The sequence below is a fragment of the Pleurodeles waltl genome, chromosome 10 (assembly GCF_031143425.1).
Source record: "Pleurodeles waltl isolate 20211129_DDA chromosome 10, aPleWal1.hap1.20221129, whole genome shotgun sequence".
Classification (NCBI taxonomy): Eukaryota; Metazoa; Chordata; class Amphibia; order Caudata; family Salamandridae; genus Pleurodeles; species Pleurodeles waltl.
Window position 1 is genome coordinate 745,270,551 of NC_090449.1, and position 17,390 is coordinate 745,287,940.

The following is a 17,390-nucleotide window of genomic DNA, read 5'->3' on the forward strand; positions in this document are numbered from 1 at the left end:
AATTTTATTCCCTATTGATTACAATCTACGAGCATAAGAGATAATCTTAATACCAGGAAGCATAAAAGCATAGTCACGATATGGCAACTGTGATAAGATTTCACTAATGTAAGAATCACAAACATAAAAACATAACACGGTGTGAACATAGATTAGAATACAACAAATATCACATAAGTCTCAGTTCAGCATAGCACAATGTCAGTCATTTGTCAATTTGCTTCAGTCAAAGTGAACTCCTATCCTATCCACAGATTAGCATCAGCATGTTGGGCTTCATGCAAAACAATTTAGAACACCAATTTGGAAAACATCTAGCTATGGTCTCTAACAAAACAAGCAGTTGGTACCTAGAAAGGAAAAGCAAACGGACAAATTACAAATTTCATTGTCATAATTAACCTCCAAGGATTGGGTCAGCACACAAGCTCAGTCTTCGTCTTCAGGACATCAGTTAACTCGCCATCAGTCAAACTCGCCTAAAGGACAGGGGACACTTTCCTCATAAGGAGGAGAAGTGTAAAGGGCAATCTATGGGTGAGGATGGTTTATTAAGTCTCAAAGTCACCAAGCAGAGTGACAGAGTTTCTGGATAAAATCAATAGCATTCCCTACCTAGTTCTTCGACCCTTCTGTGACATGGGTTTTTATCCCTTTTTCGTAATACCTTCCCCCAGAATTCTATTGGACATTTGTTATACCCCACTATCTTTAACCTATCAAATTATACATTAAGTAATCCCAATTGTCACCCCACGATAATTCATAATACTCTGATAGGTCTTCGTAATTGACGTCTTCGGAGGGGGCACATCCGGCGATTTCTTCACGGTTTTGGCACGTCTTCTCGGGTCATGAGTTCCTTTGTCCATGGTTTAAACGTCCTTGTACATTTCATTAGTCTACATTTGTTTCAATTTACTACATAAAATTTATACTAAAGCAGTAGGCATGCGGATGGGAACGGAATCATAAAAGATACATGCATCTACCGAGTTGGAAGAAAATAACATTTGCAGGGTCATGGCCCTTTGTGAGTCAGCACACTAAAAAACAGAGAAAAATGCTTTAATATGAGAGCTAGGCAGCAGAGTCTACAACTTACGCTAACTTAAGGCCTATGAAGTTTTTTAATATAAATGCAATATCGTAATTATTAATGTAACTCGAATAATCATAGCATTAATGATTCTATTTATTTGTTTGCGTATACATTGGTTGCCACACACATTATAATCATAATTCAAATGCACGTTTAAGCAAAAGTCACTATTATTGTCGTTTTCTATGCAGCATTGTCACACATTAATATAGATTTTCTACTCTAATATAGGTTATATAAATCTACGCTCTCTCAGTCTTATATGCCCTGGACCCGGGAGACTGGATGGTATTGTGGGACTTGCATGTCGCATAATTCCACATCCCTGTCTTGCCGGCCCACAGACATTACCTAAGATTCGTGGTATGCCATGAGCACTTCCAGTTCACCGTGCTCCCCTTTGGCCTTGCCAGCGCCCCATGGGTGTTCACGAAGGTGATGGTAGTGGTTGCAGCTCATCTGCGCAGGTTAGGGGTCCCAGTCTTGCCGAAGTCACACCTGACTCCTTCTCATACACTCCCTTTCATAGGAGCTGTTCTGGACACAGTGCAGTTTTGGGCTTATCCTCCCAAAAAGCAAGTCCAGGATATTCAGACTATGATAACGATGTTTCAGCCTCTGTCCTATATTTCAGTGAGAATGACTCTGAGGCTGCTGGGCCTCAAGACCTCCTGCATCCTGCTCGTTCAAAAGGACAGATAGCATATGCGGGCTCTGCAGTGGGACCTGAAGTTCCAGTGGGCGCAGCATCAGACGAGACTCTCCAAAAAAGTCCAGATCTTAGAAGGAACTGCAAAAGATCTTCAGTGGTGGCTAACGAATCAAGGTTGGGCCAAGGGCAGATCCCTCTCCTTTCCCCAACCAGACCTCACAGTAGTGACAGATGCGTCACTCCTGGGATGGGGCGGCAACGTGGGAGAGGCAGAGATCAGAGGCCTCTGTTGTCTGGTGGAATCCGGGCTTCATATCATGCTACTAGAGCTCTGTGCGATTTGACTAGCATTGAAAGCATTTCTTCCCTCTCTCAAAGGAAAAGCAGTGCAAGTGTTCATAGACAACATCACTGCCATGTGGTACTGCAACAAACAAGGCAGAGTGGGGTCGTGGACTCTTTGTCAAGAGGCCCCTCGTCTCTGGACTTGGCTGGAACATCAGGACATTTCCCTGATGGTTCAACATCTGGCTGGTTCCTTGAACGTCAGAGCAGACGAACTCAGCAGAAGATGCATAGTTGATCACGAATGGCATCTCCATCCGGAGGTGATGCAAGGGAAGTGGGGAGAGCCTTGGTTAGATCTCTTCGGCTCCACAGAGATCAGCTGTTTTGCGCGTTTTAGTTTCCAAGGCGGCACTCGCTCGGCAATGCCTTTCATCTTGCGTGGAGCTCAGACCTCATGTAAGCCTTTCCGCCTGTACCACTTCTGCCCAGAGTTCTGAAGAAGATCAGGCAAAGACCGGGCCCAAGTTATTCTGGTGGCTCCGGACTGGGCACGAAGAGTCTGGTATTCCGAGCTTTTGAGCATGGCCTTAGCTCCTCCGATCAGACTGCCCATCCGGGAGGATCTTCTGTCGCAGCAGCAGGGCAAGGTCATCTACCAGAACCTGTCCACTCTCCGCCTCCTTGCGTGGAGATTGTGCGCCGACAGTTGATGGCTTTTGACCTTCCACCCAAAGTATGTGATGTCATCTTGGCAGCCAGGTATCCCTCCACCAAAATGGTATACGCCTGTCGTTGGAAAAAATTTGTGGCATGGTGTATCAACAAATCTGTTGATCCTCTCTCTGCACCTCTTTCTGAAGTACTGCTCTTTGTTCTCTCTCTTGCCCAACAGGGCTCTGCCTTGGGCACCCTCATGGGCTATCTTTCTGCTATCTCTGCCTTCTTGAGACTACCTGACCAACCTTCTTTATTCAAATCTCCCATTGTAGGGATGTTTCTCAAAGGCCTCACACATCTCTTCCCACCCATCCCATTTATCATGCCTCAATGGGATTTACATTTAATCCTCACATTTCTGATGTGCACTCCATTCGAGCCGCTTCATAGCTGCCCATGAAGACTGCCTTCTTGGTTGCAATTACCTCTGCTCGCAGGGTAAGTGAGCTCCATGCTCTGTCATCTAAACCACCTTTTCTGTCAGTACATCCTGAAAAACTGGACTCTGCACTAAGGCTTCTTTTCTCCCTAAAGTGGTGACACCCTTCCATGTAGGTCAATCCATCACCTTGCCTACTTTTTACCCACCCCACATCCCTCACATGAGGAGAGACTCCACCGCCTGGACTCAAAAAGAACGTTGGCATTCTACCTTGATCGTACTAAAGACTTTCGGGTGGACAATCACCTTTTTGTGGAATATGCGGGGTGAAGAAAGGTAAGGGGGTACAAAAGTGAACCATTTCACGATGGGTCCTCCTATGTATCAAAATGTGTTACGCTTTGGCAAAGAAGCAAACCCTGAGGGTTTGCAAGCTCACTCAACTAGAGCAACTGTAGCTACCACAGCATTTGTACGAGGCGTTCCAGTCCTGGATATCTGTCAGGCAGCCATGTGGGCATCTCTGCACACTTTCACCAAGCACTACTGCCTGACAGTCAGGCCCGTAGGGACGGCTACTTTGGTTGTTGGGTCCTATAGGACTTTCTGGTGTGATCTTGGTTCGCAACCCACCTCCAGGGATGGGATTGCTCAGGTATGTATTCAAAAGGTAAGGAATCTGCAACTTGAAGTCTCTATCAAATGTACAAGTTACTCACCTCCGGTAACGATATATGTGGTAGAGACATATTCTAGTTGCAGATTCCTTACCGACCCGCCCATCCTCCCTACTCTGCGAACTGATTTCTCAGGGCAGGAACTTTCCTTAAAATGCCTTAGCTTTGGCGTTCAGTGTTCTTCATGGCTCCGCGCTTCTAGCGTGGAAAGTCGTGAAAAGAAACTGACGTTAGCCCGCCGGGGTTACTTCTATATATGACCGCGACGTCATCACAGCGAACACAATGCCACCTGACAGTGCGCAGAGGTACTGCTCGAAGAAAAAGTCACCAGATCCAGTCTGACAACTGGGGCAATTCAAAAGGTAAGGAATCTGCAACTAGAATATGTCTCTACCAGATATATTGTTACCGAAGATAAGTAACTTGTACAACCGGTCTGCCGAATTCTAAATCAGACCCAAAGTGTTTTGTGTTCCCATCACACAGCACCAAAGTATTGTAATGTTTATGACTTTAGTAAGGATTACCTAAGTGTAGAACAAGGATTATAATTAATTAATCTTTTCTTAATTGCTATCAAAACAGAAGTCTGTAACCTAGTGTTATTTGCATACAGATTAAAGGAGTCCAATAAAAAGAAACAAAAGTAAATCAGGTGCTGAGCGCAGTTAGGAGTGCATTTCGGCATATGAGATAATACCTTTGATGTTCCAAAACTGTATTTTGAATGTTGAAGTCGGATAGGGTACATGAGGATGACTCATACCCTAGAAAATGTGTCTAACAATAAGCTCATTATATTTTCCCCTCCAGTGGGTCCTGTTATGGTTGGGCTATGGTGATGTCTGACAAACAATGTATAATTTTAAAGGATTAGCATACACAGTGATAACATATGCAGTTTGCATTTCGTATCTTATTTACGTATGATACATTTTTTTCGATGTTCATGAATGATGGTTGATTCCAATTTTTTTTTTTTTGGAAACAGCAGTCCACTGGACTCAACTCACTAAGGCAGTTTTGGCTTCAAATGTATTTTTACATTTACGTATGCCTTCATTTACGCCTGCCAGGAATTCACAAAATGAGTCTCAGCGGGCGCAAATGGTTTTACTATTGCAGAATTTTCCCCAGCTAGTGTGGCGAAATGCACAGAAATAAGGGCCAGATGTAGCAAGATATGCTTTTGCGGTGCGACTCGCAATTTCAGACTCGCAAAAGCATATGCAGAATGGTGTCTCAGACACCTTCTGTGACTCGCTATGGGGTCGCAAAGACCCACCTCATTAATATTAAAGAGGTGGGTCTCTTTTTGCGACCCCATAGCGAGTCCCTGCACTCACAGGGATGGTGGTCTGCTGAAGTCAGCAGACCTCCATGTCTGTGACTGCTTTTTAAATAAAGAAGTTTTTTTTTTCTTTTTGCAGCCTGTTTTCCTTAAAGGAAAACGAGTTGCAAAATGAAATAATAACGAAACCATTTGTTTTCGTTTTTTCAGAGTAGGCAGTGGTCCATTGGACCACTGCCTGCTCTGAAAAAATATTTTTGTCGACATTCACAAAGGGGAAGGGGTCCATGGGGAGCCCTTCCCTTTTGCGAATGAGTTACCACCAGTGTGACACTGGTGGTAACTGCGAGTTGCGTTGCGACCACATTCGCGGTCACAAAGCAAGTCTGAATTGCGATGCGAGTTGCAAATAGGAAGGGAACACCCCTTCCTATTTGCGAGTCGCATTCCCAAATTGCGAGTCGGTACCGACTCGCAATTTGGGAATGAGCATCGCGGGAGGCCGTTTGCATGGCGCAAACTGCGTTTTTCGCAGTTTGCGACATGCAAACGGCTTGCTACATCTGGCCCCATGTCTCATGCAAGGGTTACAAAGTGGGAGGAACAAGACGTTCTTAACCCTGGAAGTTTGTGAGCGCCCATGAACTTGCATGTTTTCACAAAGCTTGATATGACCCTTTTCCTCTCTGGAAATGGTTAAAGATGAGGCTAGATGAACGAAGCGTTTTTGAGGTCGCAAATAGAATCGGGCCTATTGGGACCTCAAAAATGGCTTTTGATAAGTACGAAGCCCAAATTGTTATTCTGTAACTTGAATCCCAATTTGAGTTTTGGGGTTCGGTATTTGGAAGGAGCGTGTTTAGGGCATCCCTTCCAAATACCGAATCTGAATAGGGTGTATAAATATTCTGTAGCCGTATTAGAATCGCAAAACATTCATATTTTGCCAACTTCTTGAAGAAGGTGGTAACCCATTCGCAAATGAGAAACAAATATTTTTTAAGAGCAGGGAGAGGCACCACAGACCACTGCCTACTCTTAAAAAAAAAAAGAAAAAAAAAAAAAAAAGGAAACTTCAAAATTACATTTTTTTGCTTTTTAAATGCATCTTGTTTTGCTTTAAGGAATATGGGCCGTTTTGTTTTGTTTTTGTTTTTTAAGATTGTTTTATTTCAAATCTGTGATGGTTGAGAGTCCTTATGGGTCGCAAATTGCAACCTTCCTCATTAATATTCATGAGGTAGGTCTATTTGCAACCCACTAGGAATCGCAAATGGAACTCCTAAGAGCTTCATACAATAGAAATAGTGATTTCCTAATTGTGATTTGCAGGAAATCACAATTAGGAAATTGCTATTTCTAATCTTAATACATGTAGCCCTTACTTCTCTAAAGGGCTAGAGTAAATCCCCCTCAAGGGATGGAAGGGTACTGGTCTCCTACAGACTCGCAGGAGATGGAAGGGGTTTCTTTATAGGGAGAAGTAATTCTCAGTGAAGAGAAAAGGAAAAAGTACATTTGCACAACAGACTTCATTTACACAGTGTGTTATTTTATCGTAAATACATTCACACATTGATGTAAAGAGGGTGCACAGGGAATATGACATGTGCATTGTCAGATTTCCAGATATACTACAGGAAATGTTTGTGCTTACCAAAATATAGTAACTCTGCTCCCATTCTAAAGAGTACAGTTACAGGTACAGACTTACTCTTTTTTATTTGAATTTGCCCCATTGAGTTTAGCACTGGTCTCTAAACACCATACAGGGCATAACGTGGCTAAATCAGTTGCAAGCATTGACCTGTGCCATGTAAAAAATGTTTAAAGTATTTTTTTCTTATTTGTTACAGAATACGAGTTTTCAAATGGATGTCGTGCTCCTCCCTGGAGACAAGCTCATGGTGACATTTGTTATTTGGTGGTAAAGCCACATGACACTGATGCTCTATATATCACTTGTAGTACTGCTGGAGTATTTTTGAATGGGGTATGCATATAATATTATTAGGTTATAAATTATTTTTGAAAATATAATACATTTCACTGTATTATGAAAATGTACTATAAACAACACTGGTGCTGTGGGTTCTTTCTTGACATGTGTTACTGGAATCACCTGGGGAAAAAATGGCATCAAAATGGCTTCAAAAATTAGATTAAGTCACAAGTACTAAAAATTGTTTTTCAGACGGCAAACTGTTAATTGTTTCATCAGTAAGTTCTTTGAAGAAACATACTTACACAAGTGCGAACCTTCTTCTCTTGCACATAATCTGATTTTAAACATTAGAGGAAAAGGCAATTTCATGTTTATCATTGTATCAAATGATAAGCACTCTAAGCTGTCTGCCAGAGCTACTTCCATCACTAACATAACGAACACATGCAAAAAACCTCCCCTAAAAAGTACCCTGGTATTCCTGGGTCCTATCTTCCATACCATCTACAGCTCCTTTGCTGCCCTTTCACAACGTGTCTCTGAATTAACTTTGAAAAAAACTTTTAAAAATGATGGAGAAATCTAGGATGGGTGAGATACTTTTTGGAAGATCTACCAAGCCTCAGACAGAAGGATTTTGGGGAGAAGGAAGGATAACTAGTGGAAAATCGGATTATTGTGCTGCTGTGAACGGGGCAGATCTTGCAGCAACAGGGTCCTGTTTTGGAGTCTCCCTTCGCAGATAATCTTTGCTTAGTTTGATGACTCTGAAACCAGATGCCCAGCAGTAGATAATGAGTTTCCAAGACAGGATGATTAAAATGAAACATTATGCTGAAACCCTAAAGGCTCCACACCTGGAGAAACATAAGATGTTTTTCAGGCAACAGTATAAAGCTAAAAGGAAACAGTACTGCACTCAGAGGGTTGAATCCCCTTGCTGGCCATACTAGCCACAATACCATCAGCAGCAAAGCTAGAGGTACCATTACCATCAAAAATCTTCCAGGGCTAGATCAAAGCCCTCCAGACCTTCTAACTCAGAAAAAAGGCTCTCCTCTGGAAACAGATTGTAACAGCCTTATACCCCACCCTCCATTTGCTACTACAGTAGTCAGAATGGTATCTCAACACAATGAAGTGTTGGAATCAATCATAATGTACATGTGGGTGATAAATATTGTGAATCATGGATACTCTACGCTTGTCAGTTCCTTCAAAATCACTATTCAAGCAACAATTTCCATATTGTCAAAGGAAACATCTGTCCTATTAAAGAAAAGTGGAATCAACCTAGTGTCAACTCAAAATAAAGGCATGGAGTTTACTCTAGGTACTTCCTAGTTCAAAAGTAAGGTATGAAGTTGGAGTAAAGTCTGATACTAGGTCTGCATTTTATTAACAAGTACATCAGACGAACAATATTTCAAATGCTGGCTCTCAATCAAATCTATCCACATTTAAACTAAAAGATTTGTGTGATAGACCTGTAAGATGTATATTCCACATTCCCATGATAATGCACCACAGGAAGTACCTAAGGTTTGAGGGTGTAAGCTCAACATTTACACACAAAGTACTACCATTTGGCCTCAAATCAGCCCCATGCATGGTATCCAAATACACTGCCACAGTGACTGAAAACCTGTGACAAGGAATATTCATCTACCCTGATCTGGATAAATGGCTAATCAAAGCTCACAGCTGGCCAAAGGACGAAAGAGAACAACCATGTTACTTAACAAATTGGAGCTTCAGATCAATATTCAAAAGTTAGTCTCAATACTGGTGCAACAATTATCTTATCTAGTAACTACAATAGACACTGCGAAAGGAAAAGTTTATTCTGCAGAGGAAATGGTATTGTCTAGCTGAGAAAAGTGCCATCTCCCATTGGTCAACAGTAGTTTGACAGCTCAACAGATCTCTGCCTTTCTAGGTTTTAAAGCATCTTGTGTGTACATTGTCCTGAAAACAAGGCTGCATTCAAGAACTATACAGAAACGCATAGAATATCTTTCCATTCAAAGATAGGACAATTGGGTTAACAAAGAAAGCACAGCTTCAGAAATCTGTCACATATGCATCTCTTGTGGGAAAGGGAACACATCTGTGACATTTTTAAGTACGAGGTTGTTGGACAACCAAAGAGAGTTCCTACCACATAAATTATAGGGAATTGAAAGTGGTCCACCTGGCTCTCAAAACATCCTTCCATTTTTGATGGCACAAAAATACACTGCCATGCACTAAACAAACAGAGAGGCACAAGGTAGAGACCGCTCTTGCTAGAAATGCAAAAGATCTGGTTGTGGGCAATAGCCAAAGGCCTTAGACTGATGTCACTACACTTCTGGGGCACTGTAACTCAGCATGCAGACTTTCTCAGTCTAGTTTATGAGCAAATCACGAATTGGTTCTGGTTGAGGAAATCATGCAAAGTATCTTTGAAAAGTGGGGAGCATCTTCATTGGACCTCTTCATAATTGCTCAAAACAAAATAAAGAGACTTTGCGTCCAGAGTTCTGGATCCTAGATCAGTGGCAGTACCCTGCTGATGAGTTGATTGAAGGCTTTCCTCCAGTTCTGCTCATTTTTACTATGTTGATGAAACTATGCAATACTCAGGGGATGGTGGTTTGGATGCCATTAGAATAGGCAAGGCAATAATAGTACCCATACCTGCTTCAGATGTCCATCAGATCACAGAAAAGGCTAGTTTCATCCAAATCTTTTAAACATACTTCAGGGCCGAAACCAGTATGCAAATTATACATCCCTGAATTGCCAGCATGGCTCCTGAAAGCAGACAGTATGGACATTTGAACATAAAGCCAGGATGTTTGGAAGTTCTGAAGGAAGCAAAGTATCTATCCACAAAGGCATGATAGGCACTGAAATTGAAATGATTCTGTGCTAAGTAATGGACATGACCGCTCTCATCGCAAGAGCACATTATCATCCTATGCCTTTTGTAATTACAGCCTGCAAAAATACTTCAATTAAAGAAGCCTTCTTTAGGATCAGTTTAATCAAAGACTTTTTGGAGCTCAATCAATCAATCAGTGTTTTTAAAGTGCACCTACTCACCCGGGGTCGTCTGGTGGTAAGTGTAGTGTATACCGGTGAGGTGGTTTAGAAAAGCCATGTCTTCAGTTCCTTTGTGAAGCTGAGAAGGGAGGTGGTTTGTCTGATGTGGATGGGTAGGACGTTTCAGGTGATGGCTGCGAGGTAGGGGAAGAGAGTCCTCCTGTTCTGGTTTTCCTGATGCGGGGTACTTCTGTGAGAGAGAGCTGGCCTGAGCGTAGGGCTTTATGGGGTACTTGGAAGTTGTGTCACTGGTTCAGCTAGGCTGGTCTGGTGTTGTGGAGGGCTTTGTGTGCATGGGTGAGGATCTTGAAAGTTATTGTTTTCTCTATGGGGAACCAGTGCAGTGTACGTAGGTGTTGCGAGATGTGGCAGTGTCGGGGTAGGTCGAGGACCAGTCTGGTGGCGACGTTTTGGATGTTTCTCAATTTGCGGGTGAGTTTTTTGTTGATTCTGGCGTAGAGTGCATTGCCATTATCCAGTTTGCTGGTGATGAGGGTGTGTGTGATGGTCTTTCTATGTTCGAGGGGGATCCATTTGAAGGTCTTGCGTAGGAGGCGAAGGTGACTGAGTTGATTTGATGGTTCATGCTGAGGTCGGGGTCCAGGATGATTCAGAGTTTGCGGGCTTGGCTGGCGGTGGTGGGCGGGTTTCCTAGGTTGGGTGGCCACACAGAATCGCTCCATGCATTGGGTTGAGGGCCCATGATGAGTACTTCTGTCTTGTTTGTGTTGAGTTGAAGGCAGCTGTTTCTCATACAGTTGGCGACTGCTTCCATGCCTTTGTGGAAGTTGTGTCTGGCCTTGTCGGGTTCATTGGAGAGGGAGAGGATGAGTTGGATGTCGTCCGCATAGGAGATGATGTTTATTCCGTAGCTTCTGACGAGGGTGGGGGGCCATGTAGACGTTGAACAGTGTGGGGCTGAGGGAGGATCCCGGGGGCACTCCGCAGGTGGTGGGTGTGGGATCTGCGAGGAAGGGGGTGACTCTCATTCGTTGAGTTCTGCCAGAGAGGAAGGATTGGATCCAGTCGAGGGCCATGTCTCTGATGCCGGCTTCGTGGAGTCTTCTTATCAGGGTGTGATGGGAGACAGTGTCGAAAGCCGCTGAGAGGTCTAGTAGGTTGATTGCCAGTGTCTCTCCCTTGTCCAGTAGGGAATGGATGTCGTCTGTTGCGGCCAGGAGGGCTGTTTTGGTGTTGTGGTTTGACCTGAATCCGGATTGGGAGATGTCGAGGATGTGATCTTCTATAAACATGGTGAGTTGGCTGTTGACTGCTTTTTCAATTACTTTTGCAGAAAATGGAAGTAGGGAGATGGGCCTGAAGTTTTTGAGGTCGGTGGAGTCTGCTGAGTGTTTCTTGTGGAGGAGGTTGATCTCGGCGTGTTTCCAGTCGTCAGGGAAGGTGGCGGCAGCTAGTGAGCAGTTGATGTTGAGGCAGAGCTTAGGGACGATGGTGTCTGCAGCTCTGTTGAAGATGTGATGGGGCATGGGTCCGTGGGGGCCCTGGATTGTATGGACTTCATTGTTTACACCGTATTTTCAGTGGAGAGGGGTGTCCAGGTGGAGATTGTTGGTCTGTTGGTTTGTTTGTGTCAGGATTTGGTGGGGGGGGGTTCTGCGGGAAGGTTGTCCTTGTTGAAACTGTCGTAGATGGTCTTGATTTTGTGGTGGAAGTAGGTGGTGAGTCTGTCACAGTGGTCCTGTGAGGGTGGGATGTCCGTTGTTCCACTGTTGGGTTGAGCAAACTCCTTGATGATTCTGAAGAGTTCCTTGCTGTTGTGTGCTTGTGAGGTGATTCTGTCTTGTATAGCTTTCTTTCTGGTGATTCTGATGAGTTGGTGGTGTGCAGTGGTGGCAACCCTGAAGTTGCTGTTGGCGTCTGGGGATTTGGTGTTTCTCAAGATTTTCTCGAGGCGGCGGTGCCTCGATTCTCGGAGTTCGGGGGTACACCAGCTGGCTCTCTTTGCGTGGGTGCTGTTGTTCTTTTTGAGGGGTCTATGGTGTTGGCACAGTTGGTGATCCATTTGGGTGAAGGTGCGTGCTACAGTTTGGGTCCTTGTTGTGTGCGATGGTGGGGGCGGCGAGGGCGGCGATGAGCCGATCGTCGATTATTCTTGTCCAGTTTCTATGCAATAGTTGGGGTCTGGTGATGGTGGGTGTGTTGAAGGTGAAGTGGATGCATCTATGATCTGTCCATGGGAGTTCCGTGGTGTGGCTGAAGGTAGCGGAGGTTCCTGTAGTGAAGATGGGATTAAGGGTGTGTCCTGCTGAGTGTGTTGGCTTTGTCACGATCTGTTGGAGTCCTATGTTGTGGAGGTTGTCTAGGAGGGATGCGGTGTTGGGGTCTTGTAGATTCTCGAGGTGTAAATGAGGTCTCCCAGCAGGGTGTAGTTGGTGGCTGAGATGGCTTGTGTGGAGATGCAGTCCGTGATGGAGTCGGCGAATGGTCTACGAGGTCCTGGGGGGCTGTAGATGATGGTTCCCCTGATGGTGGATGTCAGGCTGGTGTGTAGCTTGAAGTTGAGGTGTTCCATCAGGTTTGTGGATTCTTTGGAGTGTGTGTTCAGGTGGAGGTTGGACCTGTGGGCGATGCCGATTCCCCCCTAGAATCCAAGCTATGAGACCAATTCAGGAACAGATGGAGGATCAATGATTTCAGTTAGAGGCACCTCTGAGGACAAACTGTCTCAATCAGCTCTGCAGTCAATGTGACGGTGGTTCCTTCTAACTAGTCTGACAGAAAGAGTTATCCCAACGGGATGTTTCTGCTCAAACAATAGTCACAACTGCACATCTGTCAGGCTGTGGAGTTCTACTCTGTGTGCTGACTATCCAAGGCATCCGGTCCAAAAGGAGACAGACTATCACCACTATGTACTGTCAAAAGAAACAAGACGACACCAGACTAATAAATCTCTCTCCCTGGAATCTCAAGCAATATGGAGCAAACTTAATAAAAGCAGTTTATTAGTGAGGTGTGTACAGTGTTGAAACAGGTGCTATGAAAATATATCTAGAGAACCACAAATAAGTCATAGATTACTATGTTCTACACAGGCGTTTTATGCTTGGGGCTTCCGTCATGGGGTGCAGTATGCCACAGCAGTGACAGATTTAGGGTGGCAAAAGGTTTAAAAAGAGAGGATTCTTTCCAACCCTTCCTAAAGCTCTGAGCTACTGCAATGCATGACGTGAAAAATGCTGGCTTTTTAAAAGTAGGAGGCCAGAGTACCGATTTCCACTGCCTATGCCTCTCGTGCTGTATTTCGCTCTGTCTTCTTGTTTTCCATTGCATCAAAGTAAATATTTCTTACTGCAGTGTTGGTTTTAAATTACGTTTTGTATTTATCTAAGCGTATTTTAAATTAACAGAACCACAATTAGGACATTCGAACCTTTGCCAGGCTGCTGTTTGTATCTGCTTTAAAGAAATGGCAAGTTTTTTTTTAAATTAGATTTCCTTCTTCAGCATCCTTTCTAATTTTCGGTATATTTTCCGTTCTTCTGATGTCACTGGGGCGCTGCGTTTTTATTTAGCGATTCTCGTTTTTTCTGCTCAAATTAATTTAGACAAATTGGTCATGGAATGAACAGTGTTGCCCTGAAAGCCTGGATCATTAAAGAGCTCTTTAATAAAACTTGGGCGAAGTGGGTGACTTAGAGTCGGCGAGGTAAAGCCAGTTCTACTGTCTTCAGAGCCCTGAATAGTAATAATGTAATTGCATTTTACCACTTCCTCATATATAAGATGATAACAATATTTATATATATATGTATATATATATAATCATTTAAAAATATTGGTTTAAAGGGGCGCCAGAAGGACAGAGATGATATGAACTATGAAAGAAAAAGTGACATTTATAAAGATCTGATGACATTGCTAAAAGAAAAATCACCGATATTCGCAAAGAATCTCGCAGAGCAGGTACGTTATTGTTTTCTGTACTTTACATGAGTTACATGTGATAAAATAAATAAAATTGTTTGTATCAAAGTAGTTTACTTCCAATAGAAATTGTAAATAAATATTGCCCATGTTGTTGTATTATTGTAGTTCTGCAGTACTGCTAAACGTATTACACAATGGAATATGTAAATAGGTCCGTACTGTTTATCTTTTCAAAAGATGCTTTTTTAACTTCAAATGTCGTTACTGCTATCATTTCCATCAACGCCACCCAATGGGTTTCATTTAACCAGTTATTATAAACGGGCTGTTTATTACTTCGCAATCATCATTTTTAAAACAGCAGCGTCTAGTATCACGAAATACTGAATCATTCTGGACTGCACTAAAATCACTTGGTTACCGCTAGACAGGCAGCAGTGGTATCCTATTGGTGTGATGGTGAAACCTGCATAACTTACTTGCATGCAAAAATATGTGCATGCCATACTTCATAACAGTAGTGATGCTGGACCTGTCACTCTCTGCAGGGTCACCGCAACATTTTTGCCTTTACCCTCCACTTTCTTGCTGCATTTGTTTTTGTTGACCTTAGGACTCGGTACACTTTACCACTGCTAGCCAGTGCTAAAGGGCTTGTGCTTACCCCCTAAACATGATCACATTGGTTTACATCCGTTTGGCATACTTAATTTACTTACAAGTCCTTTATAGAGTGGTATACCATGTACTCAGAGCCTGCTACCAATGGGCCTGCTGCACATATTGTCCCCCCACCTAAATTGCCTCTTAAAACATATCCCAGCCTGCCATTGCAGCCTGAATGCAGTTATAAACTGCCAATTCCACTTGACAATATAACCCCCTTGCCAAGACTTAAACTCTCATTTTATGGCATATAGGTTAACCCTAAGGTAGACCCAAGGTAGTATGTAGGGCAGAGTGCATTGTAATTAGAAGGTTAGACATGTACTTTTAAATTTTACATGTGCTGTTCGTGAAAAAAATCTTAAATTCGTGTTCTACGACTGTGAGGCCTGTCTGTCACATAAGATAATGGCGGGTTGCCTATTCTCATTTAATAAGTGCTAAAGTTTGATTGAGGATAAATAAGCATTTGATGTTTGGTATCTATGAAACTGTAATAAAAAAATCCTTTTTAATGGTAAATTTTGAAAATGCCACTTTTAGAAAGTTGGCATTTTTATGCCCTTAGGCATTTGGTGCCTGCAGCCTCCCCTGGGTCACATGACTAGGTTCACCTCGCAATTAGACTTGGTGAATTCCTCCCAGATAGTCATTCCATAGAGGAATTAGGTGTGAATGAGTGGGCTGTCTGCTGCACAATGGGAGGGACAGAGCTGGGCACAGACCCACTTGCAACTGAATAGGCTGTGCCCTGCTTTCACACAAAGGGATTGTCACTTCCATATTGTCTCAGCACCCAGCTTAGAGTCAGGGCAGTGGAGTCAGAAAATTCCCAGGACTTCAAAGAGAAACCTCTTGAAACTTCACCCAACTTCAAAGGATGCACCAGGTATATAAATAAGATCCTAAGATGTTCTCTGCAGTTCACTTTCTGGACCTGCAGAATAACTCTCAGGGGACTGCCTGCTTCTGCGGCCTGCTTTATGCTCTGCAACAATGCTTTGCAGCACCTGGATGGACTGCTTCTGGGAGCCTGCCTTGAACCCTCAGAGGCCAGCCCTGCTGTTTGAGCCCTGCATCTTCACCTGAACCCGGTCTGCCAGACTGACTTCAAGGGCTAGTTTGCTGGCCTACTGGTCAGAGCCACAGGGGCATTACCAAAGTGGTGTCCACCCCTGTTCCCTTGGTTGTGGTGCCAAAGGTGCCCACATAGCCAAACTCCAAAACTTGGGACTTAAAACATTTTTTGACTAAAAGCTACTCTGAAAACCGAGGACCAACCTGCTTACCAATCCACCCAAGTGCATTGCCTGTTGGCCTGACTTCTCCACTACTCCCGCTATGTTCTTCTCCATAGCAGCAAACCTGTTCAGCAGTCCTTTGCCAAAGGGGTATCTGACTACCTGGAACTGTCTTAGGCTACAGCCCCCTGCCTAGTCCCGCTGGAGGTTTTCGACTTCCAAAAAAGTTATTATGTCTGAATGTAGAAATCTTCACTGCACCTTCATCCAGAGGCTCCTCGACAACAATACTCCCACCTTGGACATTGGTGCAGCCTTGCCACACTGAAATTCAGCTTCTCAGAACATTCTTCTTGAAAATTCTTCTTCCAAGTCCAAAGGCAAGCGCTGACCGGGCCCAGTAATTTGTTTGTATCTAAACCTCACTTCATCACAGTTAGCCATATTTTTCGACTTTGACCCAGTCTTGCATGGCTAGATCTCCATGGTTGGCACTTTGATCTTCTAGGTGCTAGTTTTCACTAAAACTTTAAAACAATTATAACTCTGGCCTACTGACTTTGCTGTGTTAGTGTCAAATAATTTATTAACATTTACTCTATTGTTCTAAATTGGTGTGGGCTTTTTCTTGTGTTGTGTATTTACTTTATTACTGTTTGTGTGCTGCATAAAACCTTACACATTGTCTCAATGTTACACTGACTGCTTTTAGTGCCAAGTTACCCAGGGTTAATCACAGGTTAATTTAGTGACTTTTTGTGGTTCAACCTGTCAGGGGTTGCGACTGCTGCTTGACCAAGACTCACACCCCAGTCATCGATCAATGCAATTTCTCACAAGCACATAATGTAAATACGTGGAAGTGATTTGCAATGAGAGTATGTCAGCATTGATATATACAGTGACTAGATATCTTAGTTGTTTGGTAATATTATGTGTGTGATGAATAATTAGTAAAACATTCTCGTTAACATTTAAGACCAGTACAATTTGAAAATTTAAGAAACATGGCTGTAGCCAACAGTTCTGTCTTCCTAGTTTCCCAATGTAGTCCAAAGTTCCAGATCCCAATCATAGTTTGTGCTGTAATTAGTCAGAGAACTGAGAAAGTAGATGGGAGTGGTTGAAAAGAGACCGTGCAAGTTATTTCTCCTTCATGGTGCGTGAAATTGAGGTTAGTGTTAAGAAGAATGTGAAATTAGCAGGATATATTTTTGATGAGAGGATGCCGATAGATAGCAAATGAATCATGTTTTATAAAGTCATCTGTCACCTCACATTGCTTAGAAAGTTATGTCATCTGCCGTCTCAGAAAGATAGGACATTCACAGCGGAGCCATTCTTGTATCACAAATTTGCTGTGGAAATGCCCTCTCGGTTAGGATGACTAAGAATAATGTTAATAACTAAAGGTGCACCAGAATACTGCAGTCTGTATCTTGTTT

At 43.2% G+C, this 17,390-nt stretch overlaps 1 protein-coding gene across 2 annotated transcripts in view; it reads left to right on the forward strand.

Annotated features, from left to right (window-relative positions):
* ODAD2 (outer dynein arm docking complex subunit 2) overlaps positions 1-17,390 on the forward strand; it is an 827,935-nt gene that overhangs the window by 193,185 nt on the left and 617,360 nt on the right. For both annotated transcript variants that reach the window (XM_069211313.1, XM_069211314.1), the window contains exons 6-7: positions 6,969-7,105; positions 13,958-14,074. In XM_069211313.1, coding sequence (XP_069067414.1) covers positions 6,969-7,105; positions 13,958-14,074 — 254 coding nt within the window. The remainder of the gene's footprint in view (positions 1-6,968; positions 7,106-13,957; positions 14,075-17,390) is intronic.